Below are 13,664 nucleotides of genomic sequence, written 5' to 3'. Positions count from 1 at the left end.
AGTGCCCCGCGGCGGGGCGGCCGGGGGCAGGGGGAGGAGGAGGAGGAGGAGGAGGAGGAGGAGGAGGAGGAGGAAGAGGGGGCGGCGGGGCCGCGCCTGGTGCATGGCGGTGGCGCCGAGCATGGGGCCGGAACGGGTCTGTCCCGGCGAGCCGGGGCCGCCGGAGGCCCCCGAGGGCGCTGCGGGTTGGAGCGGCGACGAGGAGGAAGAGGAGGAGGAGGAGGAAGAGGAGGAAGAGGGGGAGGAGGGGGAGGAAGGCGGCGGGTACCTGTACCAGCCGCTGAGCCAGGAACCGGAGCAGGGCCCCGGCGAGGCGGCGGGCCCCGGGCTGCAGGAGCGGCTGCAGGTAGCGGGGAGCGCCGGGCCGGGGGGCTGGGGGGGGGACCGGGGGGGGAACGGGCCCGATCCCCACCTCCCCGCCTCCGTTTGTGCCGCAGATGCTGGGGCTGCACCTGCCCGAGCCGCCCGCGGACAGCGAGGAGGAGGAGGAGGAGGAAGGCGCGGCGGCTCAGAGCAGCCGCAGCTCCATCCCCATGGACCCAGGTAAGGGCACCTTCCCCGTGTCACCTTCCCCGTGTCACCGCCATCCCCGTGTCACCATCCCCATGTCACCGCCATCCCCACGTCAATGCCATTCCCACATCAGTGCCGTCCCCGCTCCTGGGGGGAAGGCCCCGGCCTCACGCGCTGCCCGTCCGTCCCCAGAGCACGTGGAGCTGGTGAAGAGGACGATGGCTGGCGTGAAGCTCCCCACCCTGGGCATCCCGCCCTGGGCCAGCGAGATCTCCGAGGACCAGTGGAAGGACGTGGTGCGGCGCACGCTGCAGGCCAGGCAGAGCCTGAGCGGCCCCAGGCCCGAGTGGAAGTGACGCCCAGACCCCCGCCCGCCCCTCGGTCACCCAGTTTGGGGCCGGGGCTCGCCGGCGTCGCTGTTCCAGTTTCTCCCGTTGATGTTGTCCACCTTCCCTTCCTTACCTCTTTCCCGGTTCTGGCTGCCACGTAAGTTGCTGTGATGTCCTTGTGTTGACTTGCTCTGCCCTGGAGGAGGCAGCCCACATTCCTGACCCTGCATACGTGTGGAGGGAGGGGTTTTGAGCGGCTTCACCCAGCTTGGCTTGGGACAAACACCTCGTCCCAGCGCTGGAGAAGTCCCTCTCCCCCCAGGGGTGCCTCCTCCGAGGGCACGCGGCTGCATGTTGGTGTATCAGAGGTCGAGCCCAGTGTGTCTTTCCAAGAGATCAGTTTTATTTAGTACTGTACATACAGGGACATCTGTACAAAATCCAACACTTTCATACTATGTAATGCTCTACTGAAAATAAAGTACACCATATGTACATATGAACTGTAAGCAGCTTAATACTTGTGTCCAGGGGGTGAATGCAGTAGTTAGTTTTGCTCGCTCCCTCGGGAGGAGGGAGCTGTGTGAAGTAGAAGAGGCAGCTCCAGTTCTGTCCATTTGGCTGATGTGGGGAGAAGGCATAGGCAGAAATGAGCACTAATGCTAGAAACCAAGTGTGGAGCAAGGGGCAGCGGTAGCGTGGCAGACGCAGGTCTGCACATGAGCGGTACGCGTGGCGGAGGGCAATAACGCGCTCCCCCCTGACTCACATGGTCCCCTTCTTCGATGTCCAAGACACTGGAATGAGTAGGCAGTAAACTAATGGCGATGGAAAGGTTCTAAGCGTTGAGGTCCCTGACCCAGAACAAGACACACAAAGCTATGAGGACATCCAAGCCCTACAGCACGTAGCCGTGGTGCGTCGCGGTCCTGCCCCCGCGCGCGGCCCGCTCTCGGCAGTACTCCTCCGGACGCGGCCGGGGGCTGCAGGCGGAGAGGGGCCGTGCGCAGGGCAGCCCGGCCTCCGCGTGCCACAGGTCTCAGCTCTTTCCGCAGGCAGCGCAGCCCAGAGCAGGGAAACGCGGCCGCTTCCCAGCAGCGAGCGGGCGGTAGTGAGGGCGGGCACATGCTGGAGCGCTCTAGAAACGAGGCGGCAGCTTGTAACGCGACGCTAAGCAGGCGAGGTGGAAAGCCCATAACCGTGAGGGGAAGAAACGTCCTCCCCTACCCACCTAAACCCTGCTGCAGGTTGGGGCGCTTGGCAGTCCTCGTCTGTGCTGTGCCCCGGAGCCACCTGCCGCTCCTGCAAGCCTTCAGCCGGCATTACCCAGCGCATGTCTACATGCTGTGCCAGGCTCACGTGAGGTAATTGATTGGCAGCTGACCATGAGCTCGGGCTAATGTTCAAAATAAGCAATAACCTCCCTGAGGTGTTTCGTAAGTCTCCTGATGAACTGGCCCATCGCACGAAGCAGAGGGGAGGCGGGGTCCTGCGTGATTCGGGGTGATCTCTCGCACGCGCACGCTTGCCAGCTGCTCCCGAGAGATGGTGGCATGCCGAACGAGGGCCGAACTGAAAGAGAGCTGAACAGGGCGGGGGGGCGACACGGGGGGAAAAACAGCCTAGCGCGGGTTGGAGGGAAGGAAGGGTGCTGCGCACCAGCAGCAGGATTAGAGGGGGTGAACCTCTGACCCAGGAAGCGGTCTGCTGGTGGGGACGAGGAGCAGACACACCAGGACCTCCTGCGACGACCCGCGATGCTGCAAAGCTGCGTCACGCTGGCACCGACCCCAGAAGCTCCCTGCGCTACCGCAAACCCGCTCAAGCTGATGCGTCGAGAAAGCAAGCGCAGCAGGTAAGAAGGGAAGACTTCCCTTATCCATCGCAACCAGCCTCTCTGAGGGGGCGCCTGGGCCTGGGACTGAATCTGCACCACAAAAGGTAGGGGAAAAAGCTCCGAGAGCTGGATCACAGTAGCACCCGAGTGCTGCGCGGGCCCCTGGGCTATCAAGTGCACCCTAAATGCTAAATTAGCACAGCAAGTCCCTGATGCGCCACGGAACTAACAAGGGCCTCAGGCCACGGCAGGTGCTGAAGTAATAGGGCGAGGCTAACTTTGCTCAGAGCACCTACAGAAGCAGTTCGACAGCAGCGTCTAGCCACCGATCATGAGGAGGAGACAACTGAACACTCACAACTCAGCCTTGGCCCCGTAATGTGGATCCACTGCTTCCACTAATTGGCAGAAATGACTTTAGCAGCACAAGCCTCCTAGAAACCCCAGCCACTGCAGAGCTAAGGATGGGATAGAGCAACAAAGGGAGAGCTGTGGGAGTATTTTAATTGAGCAGGTAGAGGAAGAAAGCAGAAGTCAGTGGCTGACGCCTGCTACAAAGCCAGAAGTTAATTCTGGGCCCACAATTACCCAAGACGCTGGGATGGAGACGACTTAGCAAGGACCAATACAAAGAGCTGAAGGAATTCACTTTCCCACAAGAGAGCTTCTAAGGATGCTCTAAAGGGAGGGAAGCAATAGTACGTAGTGCTTGCACCCAGCTTTACTGGGGGTGGCAAAGCACTGAACCCCCACTCCACTGACAAGGGAACAGAACAGGGGGCTTGAAGCAAAAGAAAGGTGGAAGTGAACGCCTCCTGCTGTACGCGAGACCCTCCGACCGCAGAGCCGCACCCCAAGGCAGGGCGGGGAGAGAGCAGAGCCCCCACAAACTCTGCCTGATGCTCCCAGCCCAAGCTCAGCCGCAGGCCTCGGCTGCGCGGGGGCAGGCGGCGGCGAGGGCAGGATTTGTGCCACCCGCCTCCGTCAGGCTGAGCTGGGCAGCTCAGGTTGTTTCTGAAGTCAGAGGGGTCAAGCGCACCGTGCCGCTGCCTAGCTCTGCCCCCCCGGGAGGTGAGCTGTGCAGGGGTTTTGGTTCTTTCTGCTGACTGCAGAGCCCAGCGCGGCTCCCTTCAGCCTCCTGCCGCTGCAGGTACGGGGAGCGTCTCCCCTCCCTGCAGGGCAGCGAGGCTCTGGCTCCCGGGCGGAATAAGAACCAGGCAGCGTGGAAATGAAGCGACTCCTGCCCGGGCTTGCAGGACAGGCAGGCTCCCTTCATACACGCACAGCGAAGGTGGAAAAGCAGGAGGACACGGCAGTGGCGAGGTACAAGTTACAACGTAAAACCAGATCTACCCTGGAGGGATGTGGATGGAGTGGAGGACAGGCACAGCTCACCATGTTCATTCCTTATTTATACATGAGAACCAAGTGCATTTCTGTGACCCCTGGGGGAAAGGGATGGGGGCAGAGCTTCCCGGGCCAGCTCCTGAGCCCGTCAGAGAGCCTCCTGGCTTGAGGTGAGAAACTCTTCTGCTCTCTTGTGGGCCTCCAGGGCTTTTATAGTGTAGACGTCCTGAGGAAGCTCAGATTTCCGGCGCAGCAAAACCTTCTCCTTCTTAATGTCTTTCAGCATCTACAGACAAACCAAAGGAGTCAGAGAGCTGCAACAAAGCCCTTCAGCCCCGTACAGCCTGAGCCTCCCCCTCCTCTGACTGCTCTAGGATATGCTGGGTGACACCGTGGCGTGCTGCAGAGCAGGCTGAGAGCCAGACGCAAACCAAAAGGGCACAGAGAAGCCCCACTTACATTTCTTCCAGAGCGAGGAGGTCAGGTAAACTCCAAACTACAGGCTGATCTCCAATGGTCACAGATTAGAGTAGGGGGGCTTTTACCCTCCAAACGCTTGAAGGAGCCAGTTCTGACTGCCGGGCCCTGGACTGACTGTGGTGATGTCCCGAGCACTCCGAGAGGGACTGGGGAAGGTCCCTCGTCACCTACGCACCTGCACAGCCTCCGTCTCCACCGTTTTCTTCAGAAGCTGTATATCCTCTGCAGTTGGGGTCTCCGTTTCCATACAGCAGACTGGAGGCAATGGCGGAGGTGCGTAATACATTGGATACTGCAGACAAGACAGACAGCTGGGGAGTGAGGACACCAGCCAACACCAAACCTGCTCCCCCCAGCCTCCTAACACCACGGGGCTCTTCTCTTTGGTGCTGGCAAAGGTCACAGCAAGCGCACAGACAGGAAAGGAGCATTTTCACCCATCCGTTCCTACCTGTGGCACCTGCCTGGGCCGCAGGCACACCGTACATGTGGCGTTACACAGAGGTCAGTGCTGCAGGAGTCCGGGCTGGTAAAATACTGCCAGCATCCCCGAGATGTTAGGGCCTGAGAGGGACAGCCCACCGCTGCAGCTATGCGCACGGGCCTGAGATCACGTGCTAGAGCTGCTCTCATGAGCTGAGGAAGCAGGCCAAGACCCCACCAGCATATTCTTGTCTCATTTGTCCTAGGGCCCTGCTGTTACCCACCTGGGGGTTCAGCCGGGCCAGCTCCTCTATTTTCTGCCACATTTCTTCTCGTTCCTTCATCCTGAACCTTCCCCTGCAGAGAGAGAGAGAGAGCACAGGTGTGAACTCCTGGGGACAGCACAGCTTTCACCAACGGAAAGAAAAAAAAAAAAACAGGGACAGCAGAAGAGCACAGGTGAGAGAAAGAGCTGCTCAGCCCTTTAGAGAGCCCCTCTTTTACCTCGAGGTGAGATGTGACAAGAAGGGAGTGCTGCAGCTTGCCCCAGGCACACTCCCCGCTCCCCTTGGAGCACAGGGTGGCAGCAGCAGGCTGCTCAGGTGCCTGCTCCTTGGCTGTGCGCTGCAGGAGCGGAGCCGAGAGCCCAGTTTCTGGAGGAAAGCAGTGACACCAGTTTGGAAACTCCTTGGTGCCCCACACGCAGAGGGGCAAATTGTTATTTCCAACAGATCTGGGGCTCAGCTGCCCACGTTTCCCTTTTCTCTCTGGCCATAACGTGCCACGCCAGAGACGACTGCCCACAGGCCAGGGCACGGCTCTTCAGCTTGGCACAGATTTTGGCACAGACCTCAAGTGAGCATTCAACTTGGCCGCCTCCAAATCCCAGGGCAGTGAACTTTCCCCCGGAGACAGAGGTGAGCATCCACTCCTCCCTGTTACTCTCTTCTACGTTTTAAACATCTGCACTAAAATCTCTGCTTTATTTCTGATTTTAACTTCTCCGGCTTTCGTCTCTGCTACTGGTTGTCTAGCACCCTGCCTGTCCGTGCCAAGGAAGTTCTTATATTTTGTGATTACTTCAAACTCTTGAAATATATCCAAGAAAGGAGGGTAAAAATGATAATAAAGCTGCCAAGCATTCAAGCAGCAGGCTACTCCATCAGAGAACATGGGGGTCAGAAACCAAAAATGAAACTTATACCTCGTTTTCTGACAGAGCTCTGGAGGTCTCTGCAGAGAACTGTGGCCAGGAGTTTACACTCATCTTCCCCAAGTTCTCTTCTGTTGTCTCCTCCCCAGTTTCTCCAGCACCCTTTTTAATGTGTGGTAAACAGAAATACTTGTATTACTCTTGCCACTGGAAACGTAGACCAAGATGTCTGTCCACTAGGCACTCAGACTATTATGATCTTGGGATCACGGAGGTGTAATGGGACAACTCCCATGACTGGAGTGTTGCAGTGGAAGGATAAAGACTCTTTAGAAAGGACAGGGGTGGGATTTGCCCTTTTTGTGAGAGACCAGCTGAAGTGCAGAGCGCTTTGTGTGGCGATAAATGAAAAGCCAACTGAGAGATTGTGGGTTTGGATTAAAGAGAGAATGAGTAAAGGTGACATTATAGTGACGGTCTGCTACAGGCCGCCTGACTGACAAGAGTAAGTGGATGAGGCCCTCTACAGACAGCTAAGAGCAGTCTCAGGTTTGCAGGCCCTGGTCCTCGTGGGGAACTTCAACCACCTGGATATCTGTCGGAGGGACAGCACAGCAATCCAGGAGGTTCCTGGAGCGACACTGACAGTAGTTTCCTCCTCCAAGTGGCAGAGGAGCCAACAAGGAGAGGTTCCCTGCTGGACCTCATACTCACCAGCGATGAAGGGCTTGTTGGTAACGTGAAGGTCAAAGGCAGCCTTGGCTGCAGTGACCATGAGATGGTGGAGTTCAAGGTCCTGAGGGCAGGGAAGAAGGTGAAAAGCAAGCTCACAACCCTGGACTTCAGGAGAGCAGACTGGCCTCTTCAAAGGTCTGCTTGGAAGAGTCCCATGGGATAAGGCCCTGGAGGGAAGAGCGGCCCAAGAAAGCTGGTTAATATTCAAGGGTTACCTCCACGCTCAAAGGCAGTCCATCCCAATGAAGAGGAAGTCAGGCAAAAATGCCACAAGGCCGGCGTGAATGAACAAGAAGCTCCTGGTCAAACCCAAACACAAAGAAGGAAGTGTACAGAGAGTAGAAGTAAGAACGGGTGATCTGGGAGGAACACAGTGACACTGAGCATTCAAGAGTGAAGTCAGGAAGGCTGAAGCCCAAACAGAATTGAATCTGGTCAGGGATGTCAAGGTAACAAGAAGTGCTTCTGTAAGTACATCAATGACAAAAGAAGACTGAGGAAAACGTGGGCCCACCGCTGAATGAAGTGGGAGAGCTGGTTACGCAGGGCAGGGAAAAGGCTGAAGTTCTGAATGCCTTCCTTGCCTCAGTCTTTACCAGCGAGAGTGGCCCTCGGGAATCCCAGGTCCCAGAAACCAGGAGGAAGGCTGCAGCAAGGAAGGGAGCTGGCAGACGTGAGGCCACCTTTGATAATCCTTGATCAATCGTGGCAGCTTGGAAGAAGTGCTTGAAGATGAGTCAGCCTCACCTCGATCGCTGGGAAGGTGATGGAGCAGCTCGTTCTGGAAACCATTTCCAAGCACGTGAAGGACACGGAGAAGAAAATCACCAAGAGCAGTCAGCACGAACTCACTGAGGGGAAGTCATGTTTGGCCAACTTGGTAAGCCTCTACGATGAAGTGATTGGCCTGGTAGACAAGTGGATTGTCTACCTGGGCTGCAGCAAAGCCTCTGACACTCCCTTGTAAGATCCTCAGAGACAAGCTGTTGATGTATGGGCTGGATGGACAGATAGTGAGGTGGGTAAAAACTTGGCCAAATGGCTGGGCCCAGAGGGCGATGATCAGCGGCACAAAGCCTAGAGACCAGTAATAGTGGTGTACCCCACAGGTCAACACTGGGTCCAGTCCTGTTTAACATCTTCAGTAATGATCTACAGGAGGGGGCAGAGTGTACCCTCGGTGAGTTTGCAGACAACAAAACTGGGAGGAGCGACAGATACGCCAGAGGGGTGCACGAGCATCTAGAGGGACCCGGACAGGCTGGAGAATTGGGCAGACAAGACCCTCATGAAGTTCAACAGGGGGAAAGTGCAAGGTTGTGAACATGGGGAGGAACCCAAAAAGTTGGGGGCACCCAGATGGAGAGCAGCTGGGCAAAGAGAGACCTGGGGGTCCTGGCAGACACGGAGCTGAAGGTGAGCCAGCAGTGTGTCTTTGCAGCAAGAAGGCTACTGGTGTCCTGGGCTTCCTTCGGCAAAGCACTGCCAGTAGGCTGAGGGAGCCGATCCTTCCCCGCTGCTCACAGCACTGGTGAGGCCTCACCTGGAGTGCCGGGTTCATTTCTGGGCTCCCCAGGACAAGACAGACATGGACATACTGCAGTGGGTCCTGCAAATGGCCACGATGATGATAGGCACAGAGACTGAGAGCTGGAGAAGGTTCGGGGGGAATCTTACGAATGCATATAAATACCTGATGGGAAGGTGCAAAGAGGACAGAGCCAGGCTCTTTTCAGATGTGTGCAGTGCCAGGACAAGAGACAACGGGCACAAACTGGAACACAGGAGGTGCAATGTGAACATCAGGAAACGCTTCTTCATTGCAAGGGTGACCGAGCACTGGCACAGGTTCCCCGAAGAGGTTGTGGAGTCTTCCGCACTGCAGATACTCAGGAGCCATCTGGATATGATTTTGGACAAGTAGCTCTGGGTGTCCCTGCTTAAGCAAGGGGTTGGACCACATGGCCTCCAGAGGTCCCCTTCAATCTCAAGACTCTTCGTGATCCTACGATTCCGTGATTCGACAATGGTCATTGCTCCTCAAGGCAACGTCTACCTTGCCCAGATCGTGTCTCCTGCTGTGCTATAAGGCTATAATGAAACTCATTTTACTCGGCTGGACTGCATCACATTACCGGTCCACTACACAGGACGCTGAGGGCATGAGTGCCCAGTCATCTAGCTCCATGCCTCTCCGGCACAGGTTCTTTCCTTTCAGATCACCAAAGCAGGGCTGAACAGCACTGCAGAAGAGCTCCATTCCTCATTCTTTAACATCCAGCAGCGAGCCGCTGTTAATCTGTAAAGCGCTCAGCTGACACCGTAAAAGTCCAGCTTCCAAAGAGAACACCCAGACTAAGTGCCATGCTCCTAAAAGTCTAAAAGCTTTACACCAGTGATCCCTTTTCAGCAAAGCAAATATTTCCAAAGAATGCAACAGTTTCATCTTTATTTTGATGCCCCATTGAGTGGCTCAAACTGTATTATGGCTGTCCAACATCCCTCTGTAGGGGAAGCTTCTCCCAGCTTCATCACTCAGACTGGCTTTACCTCCTGCACTAGGACACCTTTCATTGCAGTCTACCTCAGTGTCACTCGTTGATATGAGTCTTTGGAGAATCCTATCTCGCAAAGCAGCAATGCCTCGCAGGCTAGCGCTGCATCTATGGGAGAAGAACCCCCACAGCCCTGCTTTTTAGGTGATGTGCTCCTCATTTGGAAAAGAAGAGCTACACTGGGAGATACCTTCTCTTTCCTGCTGCTGTGGCCAACACAGGAGATAATGTAGCTGCTAACACATGAGGTGTCAGGGAGGCCCCTGGGCACGCTGACAGCACATTTTCTGAAAGTCAGCATCCAAAGCCCTTGCATCCCTGACAGATGGGCAGAGATTATTCCCCCCTCACAGATGAGTTAAGGCCCAGCAGTCTCCACTCAGGTGGTCAGCACATTCAGGATAAGACACTATCTATCTGCCCAAACCTCCCCGCTGTTTTCCAAAGGGTTCTGATAATTCAAACAGCCTCAAAGTGTCCGGGCAGATTAGTAAGGCTCAGAAGGCACAGTCAGATCACCTGCGCTGAACAGCCTCCCCATACGCCCCGGGGACATGGGCTGTCTCTCCGTGCCCTGCCTTGCTCCAGGGGCTGCAGCTGCACAGCAAGGAGTGCAGCGGTGACAGGCCTGCGTCGGCATGTCACTCATAAGCACAGTAACTAATTAGAAACATGACTAAGCCTTTTCTGAACAGACCTCTTATCAGCTGGTTGCAGCCTAATTGCGTGCCTACAAGATCTTTCCTTTTCACCGTTTCACATCCACTGGCTTTGTTCACGTGTGCAGTCTTTGTCTCGCGCTATTTTCTAGTTCATAGCACAGGGTCTCTAGGGGGCTCCTTAGGAAACATTTCATATGCCTCCTCCTTTTTCTGTCTACACAAAAGAAACCTCAGCTTTTCAGACTCGCCAGCCTCACTGAATAAGGCAGAGGTCCTGTGAAAAAAACAACAAGGGTGTGATGCAGTTAAATATCGATCCCGCATTACAGCAATCCAGCCAACTTCCCACAGGCAGCCTTAGGAACGTTGCTTTACTCCTGAAACAATAAACATCAACGACCTCAAAAGGTTTTTTATTAGGGAAAAAAAGTCCTACTTCATTTAGGTTTCTGCGTTTGAAAAGAAAACAGCAATTAACTGCAACACCACATGATTGCGCGTCAGCAGGCCGTGGCCTGCAGTGACCTCTGCCAGTGAGACAGCAGAAGGGAGCTGTGGAAGCAGCACGACTTCTCCACCAGAAGGGAGATGGTGGGACCTGCTGTTCACTGGAACAGGCTGCAGCCCCCTGCTGACAGAAGAGCAGGTAGGGAAGTGCAGGAATGGCACTCCAAACTCCAGGACTGACTCTTCAGCTACAAAACTCTCTCCTTCCACAGGGGAGACACCACTAAATATCATTTTCTCCTGCCAGAGAAACAAGCTTTTCCTAACCCCCTTCATTCCAGCAATGACTTATTCCATTACAGTCCAGAACACGTAGCCAAAGTGCTAAGTGCATATGGATTTGCTTGTTTCTTGGAAGTCTTAAAGATATGAAGGAAAAAGATGACATTTTTACAATAGACTTAAGCAAATAACTTAGGAATATTGCTCTAATAAGCCCATTTTTTTTAATCCACCTTCTCAAGTCCATGCTCTTTATCCCCCATCATTGCCCTATGTCCTGTCCACTCCCAGGTCCCTTACCCAACTCCTCACCGAGATCTTCCTCTAACCTGCTTCCTTTACCAATCCCTTTCCTACTATCCCTTGACATTAAGGATAACAGCCCCCCCCATCCCTTGCTTCTTCACTCTGTCTCAGCCCAAAACCTCGACCACTTTGCCCAGACAAGCTGCTTCTCCCGAAGCCTGCTGTCTTACCTCATTTCCTGCCACAGATTTCCCTTCCTAGATGTTTCCCAGCCTGTCCCCACAGACCTTCCAAAACTTTTCCTCCTAACTCTAGCAGCCCTTCAGAAGGGGACCTTTCCACACTGCTCAAACCAAAAAGAGCTGGTGACGATGTGCTAGTAATAGTGCAGCTGAGCCTTCTTGCTTTTTGCACAGAAAGGGCTCTTTAGCTGGGTCCCCGTGGTAGGGGAATCCCACTTAGCTGAGAAATTGTACCATGCTTGCTGCCAGTAAACTTGTCTCAGATTCAGCTGCTAAAAAGCTTTTTCCATCCCCCTCTGCCCAAGCTTTCAATCAACATTTTACCAAATTTGGTTATGTAGGACAGTAAAAGGTACAAAACAAAATATCTTCTGAGCCCTAGTAGTCAGAGGGGCGCCAGAGGGAAAAAAAAATAACAAGAGCAGAAACCAGTACAGCTCTATCCATCCATTTCTTGGACAGTTCTGAGGTAGTTCATTGGCCTTTTCTAGAACAATCCTACATCAGCCACACTTGAATGTGGGGCACTGATATAAATTTGAACAGGTAGAAAAAGCTCCTGAGGGAAACACCAAGTAGACCTCATAGTAAATAGTGCCGTGACTGTGACTTAAAACGTATGTTTGGACCTTGATATGGACTTCACAGATGCCCTACAATGGGAAAATAAAAAATCTTGTTTGCTGACAATTTAGATGCAACAAAACCTTAATTTCTCCATATGCAGGTTACCCATCCCCAAACTCTGATTCGCATCTCAATTTTGCTATTAAATGCCCCTACACTAAATAGCTGCACATGTCTAAGAGCTCCTCACTGCCTCCCCCTTTGGCAGCCCTGGCTTACCAGGAATGAAAAGCACTTTTTATTTCACTAAGCCAGCAGAAAACTGACCCAAGAAAGAAAAAGTTTCCTTCTAGCTTCCTGAACTGATTCAACTCACCAAGGTAAGTCCTACAAGCATCAAAACCAACACAAGAAAGCAGGAAGAGTGTTGTTTTTTCTTTTTATCCCCTCTTTACTGCATCATGACACAGCTACTGCATCACACTTGCTAAGATTTTATCCCCGCCATTTATTCTTTGAAGTTCTAGGTATTATTCCATCTTTATTACTGAAAAATTGAAAGTGTCCTGCAGTTGGCATAAAACATCTTCTGCACCGCAGCAAAGTTCTTTAGAAAAGACTTTCTAAAGCAGCAGGATTCCACTGGCATTCACTAACACACATAAAAACTGCTACATATTTCCAAGCCTCTCTGAAAAGCTGAGTAGCCTCTACATTGCAACTTACTTCCTCATAACCCAGCAAACTCTGTCACTCTTTTCCAAGCTACCTGCTTCAGCAGAACTGAAAAGAATTTTTAACTCATCACGCATTTAACTCTTCTCATCTCTACACGTGATTATTGCTGAGGAGTCCTCTACTTTTTGACCAAATGATTTGTACCACCTTTGCATCTCCCCCCTGCGTACTGGCGTCTGTCACCTCTTACTGCACCCAAAGAGACTCCAGGATGAGCTCAAGTCACAGGGCAAGAACCTCTTACTCACTTCTGCTTCTCTGCTTTGTATTGCTGCGTGCAGTCATCAAAAAGCTTTTGATTCATCTCCATGAACAGCTTCAGTGCATTGTAGATCAGCCCATGGATTGTCCTGCAAAGAAATCAGGAAAGGAGAACAAGTCATGGTGGTACCCGCCAGGTCCTCAGCCCTGAGTTAGCCCCAGCAGCACAGACAAGAGCCAACAGTTGCAGCAACTCGTTGTACGCTACAGAAACGTTACAAAAGATTTTCACGCAGTCCCGGCTCTTCGTGTGGGAAAACCCTCTCCACAAACACAGCACCTGAGACCATCACATGGAGAAAGAGATGGAGGAGAAAGACAGAAAAAGACCGCTGGGATAGCCCTGCTCTGACTGCGCTCCTCGTGAGTGCAAAAATAGCCATTAATTCCTTAAGTCAGAAACTGGAGAAAAAGGACACTAAGGACCTGCTCAGGACTGTTCTGAAGAGGGCTTTACCTAATCTAGCTCTAGTGCCTCCCACAAGTCACCTCGTCATACGCAACATGACGTTTTTGGGCTGCCCAGTGTTTACTCGTGGGTTTTGTCACCGAGCTGCCCAAAAGACAGCCGTTCAGCATCCCTCAAGAGATGGAAACAAGCACAAGGAGTACCCCAGAAGAACAGCTGCCTTCATGTCAGCAACCTATGTACAGGTTACGCTGTGCCTGAGCTCTCTGGGACTAGGACTCTCGTAGGGAATAAAAACAAGCATGGAAGCTGTTTCTGAAACGCCTGATGTGGGGGAAATGAGAGATTCAGTAGATCTGAGCCCTGTGCCTCTCCAGCTCTACACGTAGAATAAGGAAGAGAGCCACAGCCTTCCTGGGCTTGTTATACAGGCTGACA

At 53.5% G+C, this 13,664-nt stretch overlaps 2 protein-coding genes across 5 annotated transcripts in view; one reads left to right on the top strand and one right to left on the bottom strand.

Annotated features, from left to right (window-relative positions):
* The first annotated feature begins 64 nt into the window (after positions 1-64).
* On the top strand, positions 65-1,345 carry MEA1 (male-enhanced antigen 1). Its single transcript, XM_083828624.1, has 3 exons — positions 65-346; positions 438-543; positions 706-1,345. The coding sequence occupies exons 1-3, from the start codon at positions 104-106 to the stop codon at positions 867-869; spliced, it is 513 nt and encodes a 170-aa protein (XP_083684750.1). The 5' UTR covers positions 65-103; the 3' UTR covers positions 870-1,345.
* PPP2R5D (protein phosphatase 2 regulatory subunit B'delta) overlaps positions 1,224-13,664 on the bottom strand; it is a 31,982-nt gene continuing 19,541 nt past the window's right edge. For all 4 annotated transcript variants that reach the window (XM_083828604.1, XM_083828605.1, XM_083828606.1 and 1 more), the window contains 4 exons: positions 12,805-12,906; positions 5,214-5,286; positions 4,682-4,798; positions 1,224-4,312 (listed from right to left, as the gene is read on the bottom strand). In XM_083828604.1, coding sequence (XP_083684730.1) covers positions 4,175-4,312; positions 4,682-4,798; positions 5,214-5,286; positions 12,805-12,906 — 430 coding nt within the window. In that variant the 3' untranslated portion in view covers positions 1,224-4,174. The remainder of the gene's footprint in view (positions 4,313-4,681; positions 4,799-5,213; positions 5,287-12,804; positions 12,907-13,664) is intronic.

This window comes from Anser anser (assembly GCF_964211835.1).
Source record: "Anser anser genome assembly, chromosome: 3".
NCBI lineage: Eukaryota > Metazoa > Chordata > Aves > Anseriformes > Anatidae > Anser > Anser anser.
The sequence above is the reverse complement of the archived record's forward strand: the minus strand, read 5'-3'. Positions and strand labels throughout refer to the sequence as shown.